This window comes from Brienomyrus brachyistius, chromosome 21 (genome assembly GCF_023856365.1).
Source record: "Brienomyrus brachyistius isolate T26 chromosome 21, BBRACH_0.4, whole genome shotgun sequence".
Lineage (NCBI taxonomy): Eukaryota > Metazoa > Chordata > Actinopteri > Osteoglossiformes > Mormyridae > Brienomyrus > Brienomyrus brachyistius.
In genome coordinates this window covers 19691338-19717698 of record NC_064553.1, presented here as the reverse complement: position 1 = coordinate 19717698, position 26361 = coordinate 19691338, and the positions used below count along the sequence as shown (strand labels likewise).

Below are 26361 nucleotides of genomic sequence, written 5' to 3'. Positions count from 1 at the left end.
AAAATGGATGTCTGTCTGGCATTCAGAGTTGTGTGTCTCGTTTGATTTTTGCTATTGATCAGTTTTAATAAAAACATGAAGTTTGTTGCCTTTTTCATCAGTTCACATTGCAATATTTGACGTTTTTTTGTGTGATATTTAGGAGTTGAAGACTACAGCTGATGCTCAGTTTCCATTGAAAAGTAGTTCCTTTCAAAACTTTGGACCCAGATCAAATACACAACACATGAAAACTCTTCTGATTAGCTTAAATTAGTTGAGGTCAATAAGGTTGAGAGATGGAACATTATGAGAGCATAAAAATACACGAAGATGGCTATCTCAAATAAAATTGAGTTTCTGCATTTGAGTCTTGAACCATGAAATTAAGTTGTGTTTATGCAGTTTATGCAGGAAATGACAGCACTGCATTTCAATGAAAGCATTTTCACACAACAATAAATGTTTAATTTGGAGGTCTGTAGTCATAAACATTTCAATAGTTTTGACTAGAAAGCTTTTTTTCAAATAAGTAATCAGTTTAAACAGGAAAGGCAATGTAAAAGCAGTGTTTTCGTGAAATTAAATTCTACATCAACTTGGACCTGAATATTAGGTAAGGAAAATGTAAAATTCTTAAAACAACTAGATTATATCTGCTGCATATTTTAAGGACATTTTCTTTAATAGATTAACATAGATCTGTGTAAGCTGTATGAAGTCCGTATAAAAAGATCCAAAAAAAACAAAGACTACATGTAAACAAACATCAGACTCGCTTCATCCATGGACTCCCATCCGTTTCATGCAATAACACTGAAAGTTTGCAGAAGGGAGGTCAGTTAGGAATCCAGACCAGAATTCTTGGTGTCATCTAGTTCCTGTTTCTCTTTGCCTTCTTGCACTGGCCATTTCACAGAGACATGATATGGTCTGAGTTCATCTTCAGAGATAAAGTCTGGCGTACCACTCATGAGGTCGTGTCCACGGAAGGACTTGGGAAAGGCGATGACATCTCGGATGCTGGAGGCACCCACAATGATAGACAACAGTCTGTCTAACCCTGTTAATATAGAACATTACATTATCCTTTGAAATCATTACACAAAAGAAGTAGCAGACCACATGGTTCTCATGGTCCATAATATAAAATTTAGATGATATTACACCAATTTAACACAAAATGACAATGAATTTCCACTGAAAGATCACATCACTTAGGAATATCACAGTCACAGGAAATAAAATGCAAAATGCCAAATAAGTGCTATGGAATGTCAAAATGAGACTTTGGTAATACTACTATTAACACTAGTAACACTAAGGCATTCTCCAAATGGAAATGAAAACAGTCCACAGCCATTTTACCTAAAGCAATCCCGCCATGTGGAGGTGCTCCGGAGTCTAGTGCCTCCAACAGGTGAAAAAGGACAGAGGAATCCTCCTTTAATTCAGAAAAACATAACGAACAGTATGTTTGTCCAGCTTTATGTTGAGTACATGCTGCTAAAACTCATTTCAGATGTATGACTATTAAAGAAGTATGCCACAGCCTCCACAAAATGATTTCCACTGTTAAATCAGCTGCTGCAAAGACATTAAGTCCTATCCCACAGAACTTCAGGAACCTAGTTTAATCTGTCAGGAACTTCTATAGTTCCCTTTCACTTTTGTGCTGCTTTCCCACAGCACGACAGGAAGTGTAACCTAGGAGCTGTTTGTGCCTCCCACAGCCATTTAACACAAAGGATAAACTACACATGTAATTTCATACAAAGTTACACCACCTCCACACAACATTTGTAATTCTGTAAGGCTTTGGGGGATCAACCAGTCAAAAAATATGGGACAAATGACATCCCATATTGGTCCAAAATGCTACACAGCACTTATTTTTATATAAAATTTATATTTTAATATATTTAACAGCAATACATTGGAGTGCCTTGTATATAGACATGCCTATCTTAAAACTTAGAATGTTTGGACTTTCAAAATCTGTAATTTAGCATTTATAAGTACTGTAGCATACTACACTAATCAAATAAACATGAGTATACCAGTATACTACCGAGTGGGTTTCATGGAAGCTGCCATATATTGCTTTTGACAGTATTAATATATACTAACAGTATTAAAAGGGGGAAACAAACCATACGCTACACAACTATACACCACTCCACCATGTCCACATAAAAAAGACCTACAACTAACAGTTAAAGTGAATCTATAACACAAATCATTAAGCAATTCATGATTGTGATTTGGTCATAGGCATGAGGCCACAAATAATCATAGTGTACATAGAGTACAACCACACGACTGAGCATGTTATTGCTTTTATACAACAGTTCAATGAGCAGCATTTATAAGGTAACAACAATAAGTCACAATAAATATTACTTGTATTACTTGTATGCTTGATAATTTAAATATTTACGTTGATTGTTGCCAAACAACAAACATTCCAATGCAATACAGCTCAGTCACTCCCAACTACTTTGAATCATTTAAATTTGACTAAGTAACGGGTTTTTAGATATACCTGTAAAGCAGTGATACATCTGACATGAAATGGCAGCATACTTTGATGACAGCACTCATAGAATGCCTCTTGTCAATCAGATTTTTAGGTCAAAATAAGCATTTAAAGGAGAATAAGCATTTACAGGAAAAGGTGCCATTAACACAATATATAAAGTCAGTTTTAGTAAATTTCATTTATTATAAATTACCTTCAGAATTTTTTCCAGGACAAACTTCTGCACTGATGCATCATGAATACGTATAGACCCTCCTCCAACCTCACATCCATTCAGAACCAGGTCAAAATGCTGGCTCCGCACCTATATCACAATATGGAGTAAGCGTTTAGTTGTGTGTGAATGGTCATTAAATATTTTTCTGTACTGCTTACCTAACAAATGATTTTTGTGGCAATCAATATTTTAACATTTTCTGCAGTCAGTGATACCCCATATAAAGAGATTCCCAGATACTGAAGAATCTGATATTTAAAAAAAAAAAATCAGCTGATTTATTTTTGGTATCATCTCAGAATTCTCCAGAAAACCAAGAGTCGAGAAAGACAAAAAACTTATCTAATGTAAAGTTATTTATAACAGTTTAATATATTTAACAGCAATACATTGGAGTGCCTTGTATATAGACATGCCTATTGGTGTGCATGTGCATTGGCTGTGACCTTGTGCGGTTCCTTAAGCAGCAGGTGAAGATCCTCGGGGTGTGCAGCAGTGAATGGGTGGTGGGCCGACTCCAGCTCAGCAGGGTTTTCCTTCTTGGGAAGAAAGAGCGGGAAATCGACCACCCAAAGGAAGTGAAAACCAGAGGGATCCCGAACAATCACGCCCTTGTCCTCCAACAGCTGGACACATTGCAGCCGCAGCTTCCCCAGCAAAGCGCACTGCCCAAAAACATAGAAAGCAGAAGAATATCTATGATCTATTATTGTAGCAAAATGATTTGCAAATGTGTATGGAGAGTTCTATGACTGTATCTCAATCCATATGTGCGTAATCAGATTTGTAAATGTGTAAAAGAATTTGTAAATGCATACAGGAATCTGTACATGTGTATTCAGAATTCATGTGCATAATCAGATTTGTATGTGCAATGAGATTTGAGAATGTACTGCGATTTGTATGTTTGTGAACAAATCTGTAAATGTGGACATAGGTATTAACGGCTAAGAAGTCCAAGAACTGTATATACCTACAAATCATCAGTTACAACTCAGGCGGACCTCTCAATTGGCTGTGTTTCTACATGTGATTTTTGCCACACTTCCGCCATAGATCTGCAAATGCGTGTGGAGATTAGCCTGTATGTGGAGGTTTTAAGGGCTTAAGGCTTGATGCTGTCCCACACCCAAACTTTTGAGGGCTTACATATGTAATTTCAGAAGCACCAACACAAAACTTAGGCGCACCACTGACATGGAATGCAAAACATCTTAAATGTACTACTGATACATACTTGGGAAATAAATATACAATATACAAAAATGTGATGTTTTAAAAAGAAAAAATTACAAATGAAGTAGTGCTTAAGAGGGGAAAAAGCATTAAGTTAAATGTTTTAGCTTAAAAAAAACACCAAATAATACATTTACAAAAGGTAAACATAAGGTATGTGGTCAGCCACTATTCTGTTGAGTGAATCTAACACTTCTATTATGCTTTGTTAGTGTTTCATGAGGCAATTTCCCACCAAAATTCAGGAACCCAGTTCCTGGTTCTGAGTTTCTGGACCATCTGGGTCAGGAACTTTTGTAGGTTCTGGCCACTTTTATGTGTCAGTTTCCCACTGCACAACAGGGACTTTTATGCTAAAGAAGTATGGGATGATGTAATTTCATTTATTGGTTAGGTATTGGGGGATCGATCACAGTCATAATGCACAGCCTTGTATTTCTATTTTACTTATACGACCTGTGACATGTTTATCATTCATAAATAAATTAGGCCATCTGATCAACCTTTCATTTTCTGCTAATAAACACTGGCATGTATCACCACCAGCACTGGCTATATATGGAGACGCAAGCAAAAAGGGAACTCAATCTTATTGAGGTTCAAAAATAAACCAGAAAGAAATTTAGCAGATAAACTTTAAAACACAAATGGACAATTTGTAGTTTACAAAAAAAATCTTAAATTTAATACCTTTACTAAATTTGCGTGTAATACCTTTTAATACTTTTTAATGGCCTTAATATTTGCTTATGTCATTTAATACTTTTTAATGGCCTTAATATTTGCTTATGTCATTTAATACTTTTTAATGGCCTTCATATTTGCTTATGTCATTTAATACTTTTTAATGGCCTTAATATTTGCTTATGTCATTTAATACCTTGGGGTGGCATGGTGGTGCAGTGGTTAGCACTGTTGCCTCACACCTCTGGGACCAGGGTTCGAGTCTCCGCCTGGGTCACATGTGTCTGGAGTTTGCATGTTCTCCCCATGTCGCCATGGGGTTTCCTCTGGGTACTCTGGTTTCCCCCCACAGTCCAAAGACATGCTGAGGCTAATTGGAGTTACTAAATTGCCCATAGGTGTGCATGTGTGAGTGAATGGTGTGTGTGTGTGCCCTGCGATGGGCTGGCCCCCCATACTGGGTTATTCCCTGCCTCATGCCCATTGCTTCCGGGATGGGCTCCGGACCCCCCGCGACCCAGTAGGATAAGTGGTTTGGAAAATGGATGGATGGATAATACTTTTTAATGGCCTTAATACTTGCTTATGTCATTTAATACCTTTTAATACTTTTTAAAACCCTGCAGACACCCTGCATTTAATGTCCCATTCTACAACATTAAGAATGAATGCCTCCACCGCCATAGCTGCCACGGGTCTGACTTTTCCAAAGCCTGATGTATTGTGATGAACCATTGAATCATTTTAATAAAGTAGGGCTATGTGAAATGACCAAAATGTAATATCCAGATACAAAAGTCTTCTCATATCCTGAAAATGATATATCACAGATGTACCTCATTTATGGATTTTTTTCTACAAATCAGCTGCAGTAAGAATTGAATAAAAAGGAGTGAGATCACAAATGTAACGTGATGTGACCCACAAATATGCAAAACCCTTTTCATGGGTACAAATTGCTTCATATTTTTGTGGATATGATTTTACATGACACAAATAAAAATATATATTTGTGGATAATGTACTTGTGATTGCTTTCTACAGATCAGCTGTGGTATATGGAGCCCCCAAGAGGTCTCAGTTCTTTTACAATAGTTTTGCATTCTCTCACAAAATAAATGTCTGTTTAACCTTGCTGTGAGGACTTCCTGATCAGGGACTTGTGGCTGACTCGTGTTTGGCTTATGTTACACAAAAAAATAAAAATAAATAAATGTAATGCTTTTAAACATTTATTAAACTATAAACATAAATCGAAAATAACATCCAAAATTTAGATTACTAAACTTCCATTGGCTAATCATGGTCAGAAAAACCGTGAGTTTCCAAAACAATGTCCCAAAATCCCGTCCCTTATGCCCCATAATGTAGTGACTGTCATGCCCGGCTCGTCCGCTCCTCCTGTGTGCCACGCCCCCTGATTACCTGCGTGTTTTCTCCCGATTGTACCCAGCTGTGTCTAGTTAATTTGCTCAGTCCTGTGTATTTCAGTCCGTGCCTTACCTGAGTCCATTGTCTGTCATTGATGTTTGTAGGCGTGTGGTGTATCCTGGTCCCCGTCTACCCATTAAACCCCTTGTTAGCCACGATTTCGCCTTGTCTGCCTGCTCCTTCCACGCCTGCCCACACGATCGCCTGTTTGCTCGCTCCAGATCGTGACAAGTGACTATATCATGTTCTTAAAGTGGCAGAAACCCTTTAGACACATTAATAAATAAAAAATTATTGAGACATTAATAGCAAAATAAAACAACTAAATATTATACCTAGCTATATGTATACTCCTAGGAGACATTTGGCTCCTACACTCACAATACTTTTCCATTACTAATTCCGTTACTGTACTCTGTCCGTTTAAATTACAAAACACAGAGTTAATGGACAAATAGGTATAACCCTAAACTTACAGACATGTCCAGTTAAGTGTGCTTTAAGCATTAAACTACAGGAGACAATGCGTCTTATGTGTTTTTAAATGTATTTATTAATAAGTTCACTGTATCTATTCACCAACAGTGATTGTAAACAAGATAGCTGAGCTACTGAAGGTAAAGTGCACACATCAACATTAAAATAATTAAAATTTGCCCAAAAAGAAATCTAGAAAAACAAGGGGTGTTGCTTGCTTTTGTTGAAAGATACTACAGCCAACAAAATGAATATAAAGCTAACTTTACCGCGGAGTCATAGTTAAGGTTTACACCTGAACCCACATCCGTATAGTACCGAAAAGCTGGCAACCGGCCAAATATTTTGTCCATCATCTAAAGCTCTGGTGATTATTGTGAATGCACCATATAATCGTAAGTACATCGCAATGTGATACCATACAGCCCAAATTTCCTTATATAGGATAATGACAGGTATATCATAATAGTGATAATACTACAGTTCTCGTGTGCATATTGAACCATTGGGGGAGTACCAAACGATTTGATAATGTACGATGTACCGTTACACCCATAACACACACACACACACACAAACACACACAGAATGTTTTTGGACCCCCCAACACAGGAGGACACACAAAATCCACATATGGTGTGAGGGAACAGTACTACTCACTGCACCACCATGCCACCCCCTGAAGAAAGTCAATATTGCAAATCTTTCCTGCAATCTTTCCAGGCTCGATCAAATGTTACTCACCACATCTTGCAACAATCCAGAAGCTAATATTAACACATCTCCAGGTTTTGCTGCAGTCAACTGTAGGAGATGTTGCTTGGCAGAACCAGGTAAGAGTTTTGCTATGGAAGATCTCCATGTGCCATCCTCCTTCAGAACCACCACATTCACTGTCTGGGGGGAAAAAAACAACACCTTTATGGCATTGCTGTGCTGAATTTTTGGTTGTATTAATTATTCAAAATGCTTTATTCTCTAAATGATGAGTTAAGATGTTTTGTGATGGTTAAACCCTTCAAATATATATCCTCCCACTTGCTGTACAGTATAGCTCTACTTGCTCAGTGGCACTCCACTCCTGCATTAGATATGTAGCATTTGCAACAATTAATCCAAGAAGAGGGGAAAAAATAGTCATCTCAAAACTGTATTTTACAAACACAAACCTGGTTGAAGTGGATCTTGGCCAAATGTTTTAGGGATTCCAAATCCTTGTTCTTCAAATGTCTCTGACAATAGAAATATGTTAGCTTGCACAAATAAGCTTCTCACTGACATACTTCACGCTTTCACTTAAACCCTGTCCCTTCCTGTACATACTGTTCCACCTGGGACACGGATGGCCTGGACACACCCCCCTGGTCGGTGGACAATGTCTCTTGCAAACTCCACTTCTATGCTGGAAAACACCTCACTGATATTCACCAACTATTTTTAAAGGGGAACAAGAAACATATACAATACTCTTATCCTAGATGTTTTTAGACTAGAATTTCAAAATGAATGATGATTAATTACAAGGGCTGTGAATATTTTATATATAAAAGAAAAAAAAAAATTCTAATTAGTAGTACCTAGTATAACGTGATCAAAGCAATAATTATAGTTAAAACTTACATTACATGTAAACACCTTAAAATTTCCTAGTCCTGATACAAATTTTATTCACCAATTGCTTGTACGCATCAACAAGTAATTTTTCTTAATTGACCTGCATTCCAAATCGGACGTCTGGTTTGTCCACCCCAAACATTCTCATAGCTTCCTCGTAAGTCATAATAGGAAATGGAATGGAAATTGACCCCAATTCTTTTGGCCAGAAATGCTGGATCAGACCTTCAATTAAGGCTTGTATGCCAGCTTGGTTCACAAAGGACATCTCAATGTCAACCTACAAAAAGGACAGAAACCCACAAGGAGAAGTTAAAGCTCAGTCTTCTTCATGGATAAGATTGTGACAGTCAGACAGATGAGTTACACTGGCAAGACAGCAATACCTTACAGCTATCAGTTCACTGCATCCTTCCTTTACAGAGCCATTTTCCTACCTGTGTGAATTCAGGTTGCCGGTCTGGTTTGGAACCTTCATCTCTGTAGCAGCGAGCCACCTGAAAGTACCTGAAAAATTCAGATGAAATTAATAAATTGGACCAAATATTTTCTTTGACAATCAGGAAAATTACGTAAACAGATGTCTGCTTTTAGGGAAAAAATTACAAGAACCAAGAAATAGAAACACGTATTCTGATCTAAATAGTTCTATTTTTCCCAACCACCCCAGATTGACAAGGAAATATTGCATTCTGCCACACAAGTACTTAACGACAAAGTAATTTATTTTATTTTATGCTGCTTATTTCATTTTAAGAAACTGATATAATATCGGTTAAACACCATTCTCTTCATGAAAGGTACTTGACTGATATAATATCAATTTCTATATAACTGGTGTTGTAGTAATTTCCACTAGAGACTGGGTTCTGATGCAAAGGCAATAAATCTGGCCAAGGGAAGCTATAGCAGTAAAGCTCTGCAAGGAACTACTCTATTTACTCTACTCAATTTCTCTACTTCTCTAATGCACGCACACATACACAAAGTTCTTAGGTAGTGAGCAAAGATGAACAATTGCTCAGAATGAGCTTTCAAGTGGAGTCCGACAGCAGCTCAGGCTTGGTACATTATTATCTAAACTTTGTAGAACATTAAATCTTCGCATTTTTCTGCCTTTTAGCAGCCAATAATCTAATAATTACCAATAATGTAATAACATGCAAATAGCAAATTTCTAATAAATTAATACATTTCTTAATGTAATGAAAGTAAATAAGATATTAACTGACCAAAAATACAATACCTTGTTACATTATCAGCAAAAAAATATTATGTTATTCAGTCAAAAAATTAAAGAACTGCCCGGTTATTACATTATTCTCAATTATTATATTATTGGTTGCTACATGCCTGTTGCCTTGCTTCACAGCAAGTTAGTTCTTTCATCCAGGTCGAGGTATTTGCTGAGCACTTTGTACAGAACAAGGGTGGGATTCATTTTAGGGGTCAATAAGATTATATCTTGGTAGCTGAATACATTACAGCACATCCTGGTGTGTGTGTGAACGAAAATAACTCTAACTTAAAGCCAAATATCATTCAGATACCCTTAGCTTACAGAAGTGAAATGACATCACACTGATTGGGGGGGGGGTCTTTCTGGAAACTAGAAAGTGCCCCAAGTTCCTGAGGTGGAAACAAGCCTTATGGTTACTAGGCAACATCCTTGCAGGCATTTGGCCAGATTAGGCTATGGCAGAGTCCTTCCTTTTAAATAATCTCTGGCTATGCCTACTGCAAGGGTATTTTATACTATTGGAACATAATCTCAAAATGTAAAAACGTTCATAGGTTTAAAAGGGGATCTATTATGCATATTTTCACTGTTGATGGTTATATTTTTTATTAAAATACATTTACAAGCTTCAATCTTCCAAAAACACATTATTTTTCTCATACTGTACTTCTCTATTCAACGTCTGAAACATTGTTAGAACTTTAAGCCCCGCCCCCTATCAGTGTAGTGAGCTCTGATTGGTCAGTTTTCCCTAAAAGTTCCACTCTTCTCTTGCAGTCTGCAGGTAGATTCTTGCAGGTAGGCGGCCAATAAGGATACTGTTCCAAGATGATGGCACCCTGTCATGGAAGTAATGGCTGGAATTCCAACAAGGTACTTCAGGCGGATAAGAGAACAGTGGTTTCTATGGTGAGAGCTACTCGCTTTGGCGTGTACCTTGGGTCTTAAGACTTTTCAGTCCATTTACACACAAATATATTAACACACTAAAGGAAAAGGGGATAGCCAGAAAAGCATAGTAGGTTCAGACTAAAATGACAACATAATATCCGCAAATTCCACACAATTCAGAGTTTAAAAGTAAATGCTGTCTTCATGCCTCAGTCTCGTGATTCCACATCACAGATAGATATGAAATACTACAAATCAGATTCCTGACAATGCAAAAGCAAAAAACCCAATAGTTAAAATGTCTGTCCATTATATTCATCAAGTATTATTTGACTCAAACTAATGAAGGACTCCAGTCAAAATAGATGATTATTTAAACGAAAATAAAGTGTACAGAACGAAACTAAGAAAATACGGTTCTTTGTGGTTTTTATTTTGTTACCTATCAATGCCAGCCACCATAAGCAGTTGTTTGAATTGTTGAGGGCTCTGAGGCAGGCAGTAGAATCGGCCAGGTTCTCTTGAAGGGACAAGAAACTCCTTTGCACCCTAAAAAGTACAGTAAAACATAGACAAAGACTCATCACAAACAAGGGAAAAAACTCACTCGGGACAAAAAAAAAAAAGAATACATAAAATACTTCTTTATGAATAAAATAAAATTTATGCATAAAATATTCACACAGCAATCATAAAAACCAAGCCACAGTAGCTTTATGTCTGTAATTGAAATGGGTATCACCTACCCCTGGCGTCCGTTTGAATAAAGTGGGCGTTTCAACGTCGACAAATCCTAAAATTCAAACGCAAATAATCAATCATGTGTCATGGAAGAGCAAAAGGGGGAAACTATATAGTCAAACTGAAAAAAAGAAACATACCGTGTATATTGGCAAGATATTCCCTTATTTTCATTACTATTTGAGAGCGCAGTCTTAAGTTGTACTGCATTTGGGAAGACCTGAGATCTAGGTATCGGTACTGCATGCGAAGGGACTCAGCCTTCTGCAGATGAAAGGGAAGTCTGTAAATGCTTAAAATTATAACCAATAAAACAGCAACAGAAAGTCACATGTTAGGTCTCCACTTGTCAGTTTGGAAACCATGAATTAAATAAGGAGTTTATATAAATAGGAATGTCACCAGAAATGATATTTACGATGCCTTTCAAAATCAAAATTCTGAAAATGCAACAGTACTTGCTTTTTAGGGAATCATACGTATCGTAGACAGCATATGTACCGAGGGGCAGCATATATGCTTACGAGTTTTCTAGTTTCTTTACATTCTGAAGGAGGCCACCCACAAGCACAGGAAAAACTACATATGGAAATTCTGAGTTCCTAGTCAGAAACTTCAACAGGAACGTCCCCAGAAGTCAGAATTCTTACTCAGCAAGTTGAATTTGCACAACCCCAACCTCAGAATTCAAGATAGCTGTGCCCTTTATCAACAGAAGTCAAAGATGAAGTTTTATACCATTTATTTGCACTTATGTCTTATTTGTGGTTGATTAAAACAATCAAACAGAACTGACCAACCTATCTGCGTACATGTTCCTATGGTGTTTCTATGCACAACGTACCATGTAATGTTTTGCTATCAACTGATATTGCTAACAATGGCTAATAATTAACCGGGCTGAAATTGGAGCCAGTTCCAGAAAGCAGGATATAGATGGATAACTTGTTGAATTAAGGTAGTCTGGGCTAAATATAAGTGAATGAAGATAAAGGCCATTTAAACTGGGATAAATCAAATTCTACAAGTTATCAATCTAAGGCAAATTCGATTTTCTGCTTATATGTGACTCAGATTGCATTTTTTCATAACAATGTGAACAGCACAAGTCACATGGAATCCGATTTTTTAAATTCCAATTTGGGCCACTTCAGTATGTGGTCATAAATCGGATGCAGGTCTGATTTTTTTGCAATGCGATCTGAGTCTGAACAGCGAAACTGGAATTAATGCGACTTTTACGTCACTCTCGATCAACGTTCGTTACAATTCTGCGTAGGCAGAAGTCATCATATGTCTCCGTCAGAGTGCCAAACATGGAGGAGAGCACAGAAGTTGCCCAGTGGAGGGACAGTGAGGTGCTTCATTTAATAAGTATTTGGGGAGATAAATCTGTTCAGGCAAAACTGGAAGGTTCATATCGTAACCGGGCAACTTTCGAATGAATAAAGTAATGTCTTTGTTTTTGCGGATGCGTGTCATTGCATCTGTTGTTTTGTGCATACGCGGGACAGTTCAGTATATTTAATCATTCACATTGAAATCTGATATTGCCCACATAGAAAAGAGTAATGTGAACAGGCAAACAAAAAATCCAATCTGAGCAGAAAATCAGAACTGAGCATTAAGGCCTGCAGTATGAATGTAGCCTAAGAGAGAAATCTTGCTTTTTGGAACAGGTTCCCAGTATTGTTAAATGGCCTTCTGACTTGCTGTACTGGAACATGGTTAACTCAGCTGTGGCATTATTTCCAGCTCTGACTTCCAACCTCACGCAGCAACAGTTTAGCTTGTATAATGGTTTGCACATAGCAGTATTACCTCATTAATCATTGTAATGTATTCTGTTATGTGTAGCTTTTATTTATAAAAATGCCTTTTTATAATGTTCAAATGCTTTTAATAAAGAAGTTTAAGTACATGGGATAATATTATACACATTTATATCGCGGTATCAAGTAGGGGTGGACGATACGATCTGAAATTATTAACACATTATTTTTCACTTTTGGGACAGCGACAATATAAAATCACTGTTACTCCTCCTAAAACTTGGAAAAAAGTAACACCTCCTTTCCATTTATGTAAATTAAAAAAATATTTTAGAATATATTAAGTACACTTAAATAGCTATTACAGGCGGATATGGGTGGCCTTACTTCAAAAAGATACAAAAATTGCCATAGGTTATGTTTTCTCATATTTGTTTTACAATTGTCAGAGTAACAACGTAAACAGAATGACAAGCTGCTTCAGCCGAAAAGAGTGCATTCTGCAGGTCATTTCAAATAAAATTCAGTGCTGCCAACTCTGGTCAGCTGGCTGGAGTGAGATTTTCTATTCAAGACAAATCTGCAAGCACATGCATTTACATGTACACACGTGGACAAAATCGTTGGTACCCGTCCTTCAATGAAAGAAAAACTCACAATGGTCACAGAAATAACTTTAATCTGACAAAAGTAATAATAAATAAAACTTCTAGGAAATTTAACCAATAAAAGTCAGACATTGCTTTTCAACCATGTTTCAACAGAATTATTTTAAAAAAATAAACTCATGGAACAGACCTGGACAAAAATGATGGTTCCCCTAGAAAAGACTGAAAATAATGTGACTTTTTGTTAAAGTTATTTCTGTGACAATTGTGAGTTTCTTTCATTGACCGAAGGGTACCAACAATTTTGTCCACGTCTGTATGTAACCATTTTATTACCTTGTAAATAGTCTGTAGGGTTTGCAAACCACCCCAATGCATTTGATTCCACTAATTTTAGGTTTAGAATGGAATAATATAAATTTTCTGTAAGATTTCCTGCGTGAGAGTGATTCTGAAAGTGTGACTGTCACGCCAGATGCGTGAGAGCTGGCGACTCTGAAAATGCTTTTTTTCCCCACCAGAGTTGATCTGTATAAAAAATAAGAACATAAGAACTATACAAACGAGAGGAGGCCATTCGGCCCATCAAGCTCGCTTGGGGAGAACTTAACTAATAGCTCAGAGTCGTTAAAATCTTATCTAGCTCTGATTTAAAGGAACCCAAGGATTCAGCTTGCACTACATTATCAGGAAGGCTATTCCATACTCTGACTACGCGCTGTGTAAAGTGCTTCCTTAAATCCAGCTTGAAATGTTCTCCCGCTAATTTCCACCTATGGCCACGAGTTCGTGTATTTAAACTAATGCTGAAGTAACTATTTGGTTGAACAGCATCCAAACCTGTTAGAATCTTATATACCTGGATCATGTCCCCCCTCAGTCTCCTTTGCTTGAGACTGAACAGATTTAGCTCAAGTAACCTTTCCTCGTATGACATTCCTCTAAGACCAGGAATCATTTTTGTGGCCCTACACTGCACCTTTTCTAAGGCCACAATGTCCTTTTTAAGATATGGTGAACAAACCTGCACACAATATTCTAGGTGAGGTCTCACCAAGGAATTGTATAATCTTAGCATTACCTCCCTTGACTTAAACTCCACACACCTGGAGATATACCCCAACATCTTATTGGCCTTTTTTATTGCTTCCCCACACTGGCGAGAATGGGACATGGAAGCATCAACATACACACCAAGGTCTTTTTCATGATCAGCTACCTTTATTTCAGTGACACCCATGAAATACCTGTACTTTATATTTCTGCTCCCTAGATGGAGTACCTTACATTTATCTACGTTAAATTTCATCTGCCAGGTATTGGCCCAGTCACTAATTAAATCAAGATCCCGCTGTAGCTGCTGAGCCGCTAATTCAGTATCTGCTACACCACCCACCTTGGTGTCATCTGCAAATTTCACCAGTTTACTGTATATATTGGTATCCATATCATTTATATAAATTTAGGAACAATAGTGGTCCTAAAATCGAACCCTGCGGTATCCCACTATGAACGCAGGCCCACTGTGACATTGTGCCTCTTATAACTACTCGCCGTTTCCTATCTGTTAACCAGTTATCAATCCAGGTCCGGTACCTAAAATACCTGCCGCTTTGAGTTTAAGTAGGAGTCTCTTGTGGGGGACAACATCAAAAGCCTTTTGGAAATCTAAGTAGATGACATCATAGGCCTTCTTATCATCAACTTCCTGAGTAGCTTCCTCAAATAGTGTTAACTTTAGTTCACACAGTTGTTAATAAACTTCAACTTTGATGAACATAAAATCACCATGAAACTACATCTATTTATCCAACATTTTATAAAAACTAAAAAACAGCTGTATGATTTAAAGACTTCGCAGCCACTTGGTTATGAACATTACAGCTTTTTGGTTGAGGGTGTTAGATTTGCTGCTGTTAACACTAACAGGACATTAATTTAAAAAAAGGTTGCATACACCAAAGTATGTCTTGCTTGGAGGAGTTGGAGGGAGTTTGACATCCATTGGTACAGGAAACAGGCTCATAACGCAGTAGTTGTACCATTTAACATGTAGCTTACATTAAGGCAGCGGTGCATAAATATGTGTTACTTTTTAGTTTGCTACTGATATATAATTTTTTTATGTGTATAATTACATAACTATTACATATACTATTACTATAAGTATTTAGATTGCAAATGAAGCTTTGAAGAAAATAAAATGCTTTGTTTTTTATAAATAGGGTATTTTAGAATTAGAATGTAGACTTCTTGCTGTGTTACCAGTATAGTGTAAATCCATATCGTGGTGGACAATCACACTGGTAGTAACTATGACACGGTGTACCACAGAACCCCTACTATCGAGAATCATGTAATACTACTGGTATTGGTACCGACTACTAAATTTATGGTATCATGACATCCCTAATATAAATGGACCCTTATATCTGACAAGCCAACAGCCAAGACCTATAACTGGATTTTTAAACTATTTTTCAGGTTAAAATATATTTTAAAAGGTCTTACATCTCACCTTTGTGAAGTCCTTAATTTCAAAAGGCAGTTTTTTGCTTTCGTTTAATACCTCCGCAGTCTCAGCACAAACCTCGATTTCACCAGTGAGCATTTCCTAGAAGTGCAATAACGCATTATAGCTTGGAAAAAAAGAAAGTTTATCAATGGCAGAAAACTTGCTTTATGTCTACAGGAGCCACACTAATGATCACTTGCCATCTTTTTTCATAGGTCAACGGTACAGTACAGATTAATAACAGACACCTTAATCCTTTCTAATTGCTATTCAGACATCCATTGTACAGTATAGATTAATAACAGGCAGCTTGATGCTTTCTAATGGCTATTCAGACTAACCTTGTTCTCTTGGCCTGCTGGACGACGCTTGACCTTCCCTTTCACCTTGACGACGGACTCCAACGGTAACTCAGAAAAGGTTTTCTTAAGTTTGATTCTGGACTAAAGAGAAGAGTACACCTATTTCACCATTAAGTCACTTCCATAGGAAGATAAAGCAAAAAAATTGGATTAAAGTAAATAAATTAAACAAAAGCAAGGATGGATACATCCATGTTTCATATTTCCCTCATCTCATATATGACACTAGGCACAGGATGTCAGAGGTAAGGAGCAGGCACTGATTACAGTCCGTTGCTGCACTCACCACACGACAAACCACCTCAGGGATTAGAACCTGAGTACAGCCATGTGGTGGGCACCAGTCCAAAAGGACCACTGTAAGTTTTTTATTCTGGTGCCAATCCTGCCACCAACCCCAAAGTTTTCCCTGTAAGTTGGAGGACCTCCTTATAGGGCTGGATGTAGATTAAAGTCATACCCAGAACCAAGCAATTGCAGGTGAAGGGCCTTGCTCAAGGGCCCAGCAGAACAGAATCACTCCGAGCATTCATCAGATTTGAACCAGCAACCTTCTGATTGCTAGCACAGATCACTAGCCTCAGAGCCATCACTCCATCCCAGGCTGCCAAATGATATATATTTATGCAATCAAATCCCATGAGTGGGCATGGTGTAGTGGTGCAGTAGTTAGTAATGTTGACTTGTACCTATGGGACCAGGGCCAGTCTTCACCCTGACACTATGGGTAGCTGTGGGTTGCATGTTCTACCTATGTCATTATGGGTTATTTCTCTGGTTTCTCCCGCAATACAAATACATATCCAATTGCCTGTAGGTAGGTGTGTGAATTTGCCCTGTGATGAGCTGGAGCCTCATCTAAAATTGACTCCTGCAACCTTGAATAGGACAGGTGGGAATAGAAAATGGATGGAACACTATGAGATAAAAATTAAACTCTTGGACTTGGACTGCAGGAGGAACCTGGTGTAGTTGGGGAAACCCGCAGGAAACCCAGCCCATATCCATATGATGGATAGATGAACGGAAGGTGGATATATCCAGTTCTCTCTTAAATCAATAAATAACACAGCTTGCACACACTAAACCTTTTAAAATAATCATTTTTATACCTCATCCTCTGGAATAAGCACTTGAGTCAGGCCACTGTAATCTCTCAGGATAACAAACATGCCATGTCTAAGGAAGAAAAGGAACATATCAACATTCTGTACTAGTGTGATGTTTCCATGGTATGAGCAATAGGGTAATTTCTAAGAAAAATACTGAATGCCTTCAATATTTATTAGTAAAATCAGTCATTTCCAAGTAGCGAAAGGATTTTTCGGTTTGCAAAGCTGATCCGTTTGCCACAGCACAAAGCTGTTCTTGACTACTCAAATGCATGGGTATGAAGCTGCACAGGGAATAGACAAACTTCACCAAAAAATGGCTGATGTGGGGCAAGGTCACCTTTGATACTGAACCCAACCACACAGTGTGACGACTTCTCCAACGTGGGTAGATCGCAGCTCCCCACACGTGTGACTCCTGATCGAGAAACTGCTAGAACCTAAAGAAACAGGAAACACAAAAAATGAACCCAGACGCTTCAGACACAACTGCACGGCGGCAACTGTCTCTCTTCTAACAGCATACCGGTTTACCTCCGTCTTCCGGGTACGATTTGGGTTATTAGTAAGTGAATAAATGTACGAGTACAAAACCACTAGAAAAGTTATTAGCTAGCCAAATACCTGAATTGGTACCGTGAGTCGACCTAAATGGGACAGAAGTCCATGAAGTACTTCTGATCATCGGAATATGTGTCCTCCTTGAGCATACTTTCCCTGATGCCTGCAACGCCGCGTGATACAAGGTCTTCTGAATGAAATCCCAGGCTTTTAACGACATACTTTTAATATTGATATCCGATTTTCTCTTTTTACAGCGAACAGATTTTGCAGATGAACAGCATAGTCGATTGACTGCATGTGGCTATGTCAGAATAACTATTCGACCTTAAGTTCGCCTTCTAGTTCAAGTAAACACGTTACTGATATCCACAAGTCTGAAAAAACGAGCTCACATTATAACGCACATATAAGGGGAATGCCCATAAAATACTTTATCAAAATCATATACTCCCCTTTTCTTAAAACGTATTCGACTACCCTCAGATTCAGGCTAAAAATCCTGTTTAAAAGCTACTAAACCATCATAGTCAAATTCAGATGGCATCGATCTGTTGTACATTCCAGACATTTGTTAAATAACCAGCAACTTACTAAATAGTTAACTGATTGTTTACAATCGAGTGGAAATTAATTACTTTTTATCTATAAGCGGACTGAGTCAGAACTTCACATAGAAACGATGAGCGTGTAAGTCGATTACTCTGGCCTGGCTCATCGCAATTGGAGGATGGGAGGGCGCAATGTTTAAATTTGTTTCCGTTTTTCTCTGTTGTGTAGGTTATGGAGGCTCAGGAAAGGTTTGTGAATTTCATCGATTTGTTGATGTAGAAATATGATATAAACAAATAAACGAGTTATTCAGAAGTAGGTATATGTGGCGAATAAATATATTGTGATGTAGGATGGAGTATTTAGTGTATTCTGTCGTACGCTTAAGCGCTGTTTTGTTCGTGTTATTGAAGTTCTGCTTATTATTATTCAGTGCTACTATGACCCCCCGGACTAACGTCACGTCGGGCCGAAGATGTCTTGGACTTGAGAAAACTAATTTTCGATACACACCGGGTCAACTAACTGCCCTGAGAATCCCAACAAGTCGGAGAAAACCGAGCAAGCGTAACGACATAGTAAGTATTTCAAGTGGGAAAAATAAATAAAAAAATGTGTAAACTTAAAACGCATAAATTCACTTATAATTATTTAAAATCTTTCGATTGTTAACTAGTTAACTTATGTGTCAGGCGATTACTCATTTTATATCTTCTAAAAATAACAATCTTGACTAAGCTACATACGTAATATGGATGCAAACCATCTCGTCAAAAAATCTGTGATGGAATGAAGGAGGTTATTAATTGTTTTAGTCGATTTACATGAAGTGATTTGCTTTATGTGATATTTTTTATAAAATAACTATATAATAAGATAATAAAAACAGAGTCCGCGGAGTACATTACATTTAATGTCTGTGATGTTTGTGGATAATAAAGCATAGCCTTCGGGTGTTGCAGGTAGGTCGTAGCCTCAGTCTATACTATGTGATTTACATTTCAGTTAGCTATTTAAAACAGTTATATTCCATTTACAGATCCTCTAATGGCCTTTTCTGCAAGTTGTTTCTCTGCTTGACAAGCCAGAGGAAGCCGATTGCCATAACCAGATTAGCGTATGTTTTATAGTTGACCAGTTTGATCATCCATATAGTATATTTAAATTTCATTAATTATATACATAATAAGTATTAAACTCTCCCATAGAATTACATTTGATGGTGTAGATCAGTAAATTAATATGAGCAAGTGACGTACACCTGTCCCCAGAATAAGTGGTATAATCTTTTCATTGTATGTCACACATTCACCAGCTGTTTGACTTCTGAAATCCATCTTATTCCTTCCCCCTTTTTTCTAGGACCCAGAACAAATGGCTTACATTGCCAATATCGAATGGAAGCTATCTTATGTCACACCCTTGTATCAGTTCAGACACACCCAGCTTGTGTTGTACTCCAAGCAGCTTTCAGCTTTCATAGTAGCAGAAAAACAGAAAGGCATTGCAGTGGAAGTTGGACCAGAGATGGGCTTCAAGGTGGTGTTCTCTGTGGTCCATGGGATGACAGAGACTGATGAGGATGCAGAGACCGTTTTTATAAAGGTAATCCTGAAGTGTCCTCTAGAGGACTCAGAAGGGCTTTCAGCTGGATTAATGGGAGCCACAATTGCATTGCTTCCTTGAATAAGTATTTTTGTATAGAATAGGCATGTGTAATTATTTTAATAATTAATTAAATATTTTCTGCACAGGGCCAAATTTCAGCTTCACCTGGTCAGCAAGGCCATTAATGATTATTTTTATGTCCCATGTAAGCTACAATAATAGACTTGCTAGATTTTACATTTGTCTTTTTTGAAAATAGAGATTAATACACTGCTCAAAAAAATTAAAGGAACACTTTTTAAGTATAGCATGAAGTCAATAAAATTTCTGGGATACTGATCTGGTCAGTTAAGTATCAGAGGGGGTTGTTAATCAGTTTCCCTTTGGTTTTTAATAAAATTAACAACAGGTTCACTAGAGGGGCAACAATGAGACAAGTCCCAAAATGGGAATGGTTTAACAGGTGGAGGGTGCTGACGTTTTTCCCTTCTCATCTTTTCTCATTGTTTATTCAATAGTTTTGTATTTGGTTATGGTCAGTGTCACTACTGTTAGCATGAGGGGATACCTGGACCCTACATTGGTTGCACAGGTAGTCCAACTCTTCCAGCGCATCAATACATACCATTGGCAAAAGATTTGCTGTGTCTCCCAGCACAGTCTAATGGGCATAGAGGAGATTTCAGGAGACAGACAGTTACTCTACGAGAGCTGGACAGGGCCGTAAAAGGTCCTGAAACATCAGCAGGACCGGTATCTTCTCCTTTGTGCAAGGAGGAGCAGGATGAGCTTGCAAGAGCCCTACAAAATGACCACCAGCAGGCCACTGGTGTGAATATCTCTGACCAAACAATCAGACACAGACTTCATGAGGGTGGCCTGAGGGTCCGACGTCCTCTAGTGGACCCTGTGCTCACTGCCAAGCACTGTGGAGCTCAATTGGCATTTGCCATAGAATACCAGAATTGGCAGGACCACCACTGGCGCCCTGTGCTTTTCACAGGTGACAGACGTGAAAGGGTCTGGAGAAGCCCAGGAGAACATTATGCTGCCTGTAACATTGTTCAGCATGATCGGTTTGGTGGTGGGTCAGTGATGGTCTGGAGGCATATCCGTGAAGGGATGCACAGACCTCTACAGGCTAGACAATAATTTTTTCACTTTTATTTTTGGGGTATCTTTGAATTCAGCCCTCTGTAGGTTGAGGATTTTCATTTCTATAAAACACATTACCCAGTCCATATTGGTATGGATATTCAGCATGATTTTTTTCCCATTGGGATCTGATATGTTTTCGAAGTGTTCCTTTACCTTTTTTGGGCAGTGTAGAACCACAATATTTTTAAACTATATATATTGAAAGATTGTTTCCTTCATCATAGACTTAAACATAAGACATTACCATATTTATTTGCGTTTGCTTTTATACCAGACCTAAAGCACTATATATATTCAGAAACTTCTGTTTACAAATTGAATTATTTTTGCCCTGTCTTTCCAGATCTATTCCAAGCCTGCATTTTCTGTAGAGGGCAGTGCTGTCAAAGTTGTGTGGAGTGGATGGTTTACTTGTGTCAACGGCAACTTGGATTATATGAGATCCCTGCCATCTGATTTTGTCTCTCTGCCCCTCTTCTGTGCCAATGGGCCAATGTCCATAACTGCACTGGTTAAGTCATGGTTCACAAGAATGTTTGATTGCTACTTCGGGCCTTTAAGCTTAAATTCCAGCATTCTTCAGTGGCTTGCTGCCCTCTGGACTGAGTGCCATCCTGCTTGCAACATTAGATACCTAAAGCTAGCCTGGAACTTGTCCACACTGCCTCCTCTGGACATCTCATACACAGTACACCCACAAGACGCCTGGAATCTGTGGAGCAGTATTCGGCAAAACGATAGCATGGAAGACAGCATTAGCATTGAGAAAGTCAGGTGTTTCATGAAAAGAGTTGAGTCACACTTCTTCAGGCACTTCAGGATGTATCTATCTGCAGGAATGCTAACCAGAGTTTGCACTTCACTGGGCTCTGCACACTGTGATGGAACGATCAAGGTACCTTTCTTCCCCCCCCTCCCCCCCCTAAAAATACAGCAGAATACTGTATCTAACTCTTAATCTACTGAGACGTACTACTTTTTGAAATTTACCACTTCAGTTTAAAAACAATATTAAAGTAACACAATTTTCCATTTCTTTTTTATTTTAGTAATAAAACAGAACCAGTTTTATATTGCACTGTAGCCTTAGTATGATATGACTGGATATAACACGAATTCATATACAATGCGCTCACTATCATTGCATTGAAATATATTATGCAAAATATCTAACAAGTTTTTTATTTTGATTTCTGTGCTTTATTTTGAAATGTGAGCTACAGTACATCATTTAAACATTAGTTTCTTTTGACAAAACCTGAAGCATAATTCTTTTAATTCTGCTCTCTTTACTGGAAATTGTTTACCATTGGCATGTTATGATGACAGAGTTTTGGGTCGCTCACTGCACAAATTTTAACATTTCTGGTAAAGCTAATAGTGTTAGTGTCGCTTTCCTTTGTATTTTAGTACCTGCTATGAAAATAACCCTAGCCATACCACATTATTCACTTTCAGCATAACAAAGTCCCTTCATGTTGATTTTGCTTTGGCTCTTGCATTTCAAGTTGTATTGTTGCTGCAGTGTATTTTCACTGAGCATTTTGTCACCTATACTGTTAGCTTCTCATAGCATACAGGGTCTGTAGAGAATCTAGTTGAATGATGAAATAGACACCCTTTTAAAATAAAATTAGCAGAATGTATCAGTGCTATGTAGGGGGTCGTCTCAATAAGACAGACTTTGAATAAGAATGATTCTGATCTCTGTAGACTTCATAGAATTTAGTGACAACTGAATTTCCCTCTGGGGATTAATCATGTTTATCTATCTAATCTATCATCAGTCAATTCAGAACACTGCCACTGTTGACATTAGCTAGTGAAATCTATAAACCGTCAGTTCAGTGTACATTTACTACAGATTTCTCTCTCTCTCTGTGTGTGTGTGTGTGTGTGTGTGTGTGTGTGTGTGTGTGTGTATGTGTGTGTGTGTGTGTGTGTGTGTGTGTGTGTGTGTGTGTGTGTGTGTGTGTGTGTGTGTGTGTGTGTGTGTGTGTGTGTGTGTGTGTGTGTGTGTGTGTGTATTCAGTGGGTAAACCAGTTTCTTGAACTTGTTTTTGAAGTGTGTCAACCAAAATAAACTTAAGTTCAATGTGTTCTGAAAAGCAGGTTTATTAATGGATAGACAATTTAGATTTTGGCTTTTAGTACTAGGGAATTAAATTGTCGTGTGCTTCTCATCTTGTGGAATGCAGTGTAATTAGCATTTACCTCGTTATTGCTAAACCAAAAAATGTTGACATTTTTCACCTATTTGTGAATTTAGCATTGACTAAATATATGTTGAGGTCTTAAATGTATACATATTTTATGTGGTTGATAAGGATCTGTCTATGTGGACATAGAAAGGTGCTTGCATGAGCTGCGAGCTTTGTGTACCCCTGGGAAGGGAGTGTGGTATTAGCCTACCATAATATGGCTGGTTAACGGTAGTCCATCCAATGCCCATACAAATACTTCTTCAATTTCACATGAATGTGCTTGCATGCTTTGGGTGTGGAATGTAGGCAGTGTTGTTTTTAAGAGGCAAGAGGAATGTTTATTGAGACAACACATGTTATTTAGAAAAGTAGAAGTCACTAGATCTGTTCCAGAGAGGGTGAGTCTGAACTTTGTAATTTTAGACTATGCAAGAGTGAATATCTTGTATTCTCAGACATAAGGTGGAATTACAGAAAGCTCTGAATGCAGTCCTTCATGCAGAGCGGTGCTCCATGAACTTCTTAATTCTTAAAGAACAAAGCACTAGCAAGAATGGCACGGGCATAGTTTCATTTTTGGAAGGAAAAGCTCCAGTATAAAGATTCCTTTGAAGAAAATGTTAAACAAACTGCCTGAAAACATTTTGCATAATGCTGGAGAGGTAGCAAGGCTTAAATTACAACTCTTGACAAATTAATTTATCAATGAGCCTTTATTCTTAATGTCCTCTCAAAGTAAATTTTGCTTCCCAGTACTAAAAACTTGTAATATTTAAAAAATTTGTCGATAATTTTCTGAAATCCAGGTAGGAATAATGATCTGTCCCCCTTAAAACATCCTATCTTTAAAAATTAATGACTTTGGCTTGAATAACACCCGAGTAAAATAAAGGTATTCAATACCATTAATTGTTATGGGCTATTTTGAACAGGCTGCTGGCATTGTTTGATTTTGCATCTTTATAATTGATAATGCATCAAATCACAGTTCAGTTGAATGGCATACCCCACAATTAAAAAATCACAATTTTAATGGTATTTAATGAATTCGTATGTTGTCTATTAAGATGGTCAGCTGTGAACAGAAGTTGTAGTACAGCAATATTTAGGTCAGTAAATACTGACTGTACCTGACTGTGGGGAAAAAATCTAGTTATTAATCAGTTTGTTCAAAAGTCAGCTCATTTAAAAGCTGTTTAATTCGTTCCCCATCTTCAAGACTTTTATTGTCATCGTTCCGTTGCCTGGACAACGAAATTAATTGCCAGACCACAAAGATGCAAGAAAAGTGACAGAAACAGTACAAGATAAAAAAAAAAAACACTTTATCACTGAACACTTTTTGCTATTATCAGAACAAATCATGAACAAATCACTGCTTTTCATTTTTTTGTTTTGTTTTGATCTGTTCATGATTTGTTCTGATAATAATAGCAAAAAGTGTTTTGCATCAGGAAGAATTGGGAATTAGAGGGACCTGGATATCATCTGATGTTTTTGCAGTAGCAATTCCCCCCCCCATCACTTTTTTTTCTTGTGTAGTATTTGAGTGTGCAAGTAATTGCTTAAAAATTGTAGTTTGACTTAATCGGAATTTACCAAGCATGATACATGTTGTATGATGTTGATATTTTGGAATTTTTTTTTTTGCCCAAACATCATTAATTACATAAAATTCTTTATAAACAACATTGCACCATTTTCAACCTCAGCTCTCAAAATCTGTTACTGGAGATTTAGTTTATTTCTACTAAATTTCTATCTGCTCATTGTTTATGTATTTATTGATGTTTGTTTGTTTACTTATTTTGACAGATCACTGGCACTCACTACATCACCCCTGTGCTGATGCTGCTGACAGAATGTGCTCTACTCAAAATGCCTATCTGATCATCAGGAAAAGATCTTGTGGTAACAAAGGAATTGATTTTATTCAAATTAAATAAACTCTGAGTAAAAGGAATTTTTAACTTTTTTCAACCTATTTTTTTACAGAAGCAAAAACTGAACCAAAATTCCTTTAAACTCAAATGAAATTATGCCAACTTAAATGTGTGAGATGTATCCAAATAAATTCTTAATTCTAAATGTTTGTCACCACACAAAGATAAATAATGAAATTATTTGTAACAGAAAAATTAGTTTCAAATAAAGCAAACTGTATCAGTATACCAGATTTCAGTTATTTCAAATTACAATTACAGATGCTCCCTGGGCTACGATGGTCCATGTTACAATTTATTGAATATTGAAACATTGTATGAGATATTCAGCACATTATTATAAAATAGGCTTTGTATTTGATTTTGCCCAACTGTAGGCTAATGTAAATCTTCTAAGCATGTTTAAGGTAGGCTAGGCTAGACTATGATGTTTGTTAGGTACTGTATTCAAATACATGTTTTTCTTATTATAGGTTTATTGGAAAATAACCCTGGGAGCATTCATACAACAATTATAACAAGACTTGGAAATGCACGTTTGTTAAACATAATGATGTAATAACTGTGCACATTGTAATAGTTGCACATCATGTAATAAAATTATGTAATAACTCTATGTACTAATCTGGCAATAATATAATAAAAAGGGTGAGTGCATAATGTAATAACTTGTTAGTTATTACAGTATATGCAAGTTACATTATTACTTAGTGGAAACTTATGGATTAAAATGTAGTAATATATCGACACATTTTAATAACTAAATAAAATTGCATGTTTTAAGGTACAGTTTATACGTAGCACTATTTTCATCCATAGCAAATTGCCTGTAGGTGTGTGTATGTGAGTGAATGGTGTGTGAGTGTGCCCAGTGATGGGTTGGTGCCCCATGCAGGGACCCTTCGCAACTCTGA

General features: G+C 37.4%; 2 protein-coding genes and 1 long non-coding RNA gene across 8 annotated transcripts in view; 2 read left to right on the top strand and 1 right to left on the bottom strand.

Moving 5' to 3' along the window:
* Window positions 1-5792, top strand: part of LOC125717175 (uncharacterized) — a 52759-nt gene extending 46967 nt beyond the window's left edge. Inside the window, exon 2 of the long non-coding RNA XR_007384489.1 lies at window positions 5057-5792. This is a non-coding gene — a long non-coding RNA (uncharacterized LOC125717175). The remainder of the gene's footprint in view (window positions 1-5056) is intronic.
* Window positions 425-18502, bottom strand: dars2 (aspartyl-tRNA synthetase 2, mitochondrial). 2 transcript variants are annotated; one of them, XM_048990153.1, is made up of 17 exons: window positions 18046-18502; window positions 17762-17861; window positions 17422-17488; window positions 16289-16390; window positions 15951-16046; window positions 11193-11316; window positions 11058-11104; window positions 10754-10860; window positions 8618-8687; window positions 8281-8460; window positions 7890-7997; window positions 7736-7798; window positions 7311-7463; window positions 3185-3403; window positions 2715-2825; window positions 1348-1423; window positions 425-1042 (listed from the first exon to the last, which is right to left on the bottom strand). In XM_048990153.1, the coding sequence occupies exons 1-17, from the start codon at window positions 18200-18202 to the stop codon at window positions 822-824; spliced, it is 2001 nt and encodes a 666-aa protein (XP_048846110.1). In that variant the 5' UTR covers window positions 18203-18502; the 3' UTR covers window positions 425-821. The 2 variants fall into 2 exon arrangements, with proteins under 2 accessions (XP_048846110.1, XP_048846111.1); XM_048990154.1 differs by lacking the exons at window positions 17762-17861; window positions 18046-18502 and having other exon boundaries at window positions 16289-16385.
* cenpl (centromere protein L) lies at window positions 17900-26236 on the top strand. Of its 5 annotated transcripts, none has more exons than XM_048990171.1 (6): window positions 18663-18782; window positions 18968-19112; window positions 19897-20139; window positions 21644-22195; window positions 25320-25415; window positions 25921-26236. In XM_048990171.1, the coding sequence occupies exons 1-5, from the start codon at window positions 18766-18768 to the stop codon at window positions 25392-25394; spliced, it is 1032 nt and encodes a 343-aa protein (XP_048846128.1). In that variant the 5' UTR covers window positions 18663-18765; the 3' UTR covers window positions 25395-25415; window positions 25921-26236. The 5 variants fall into 5 exon arrangements, with proteins under 5 accessions (XP_048846130.1, XP_048846128.1, XP_048846129.1 ...); XM_048990172.1 differs by lacking the exon at window positions 25921-26236 and adding an exon at window positions 25500-25673; XM_048990173.1 differs by lacking the exons at window positions 18663-18782; window positions 25921-26236 and adding an exon at window positions 17900-17968 and having other exon boundaries at window positions 25320-25673.
* Window positions 26237-26361: the final 125 nt, after the last annotated feature.

Coding starts and splice junctions, on each gene's coding strand:
- cenpl (XM_048990171.1), top strand. Junction 19,113..19,896: donor CGAGCAAGCGTAACGACATA/GTAAGTATTTCA, acceptor CCTTTTTTCTAG/GACCCAGAACAAATGGCTTA. Junction 20,140..21,643: donor CAGAGACCGTTTTTATAAAG/GTAATCCTGAAG, acceptor CTGTCTTTCCAG/ATCTATTCCAAGCCTGCATT.
- dars2 (XM_048990153.1), bottom strand. CDS start 18,202: ATGTCGTTAAAAGCCTGGGATTTCATTCAGAAGACCTTGTATCACGCG. Junction 7,998..8,280: donor ACGTCCGATTTGGAATGCAG/GTCAATTAAGAA, acceptor CTTTAAAAATAG/TTGGTGAATATCAGTGAGGT. Junction 2,826..3,184: donor TGCTTAAGGAACCGCACAAG/GTCACAGCCAAT, acceptor ATTGTGATATAG/GTGCGGAGCCAGCATTTTGA.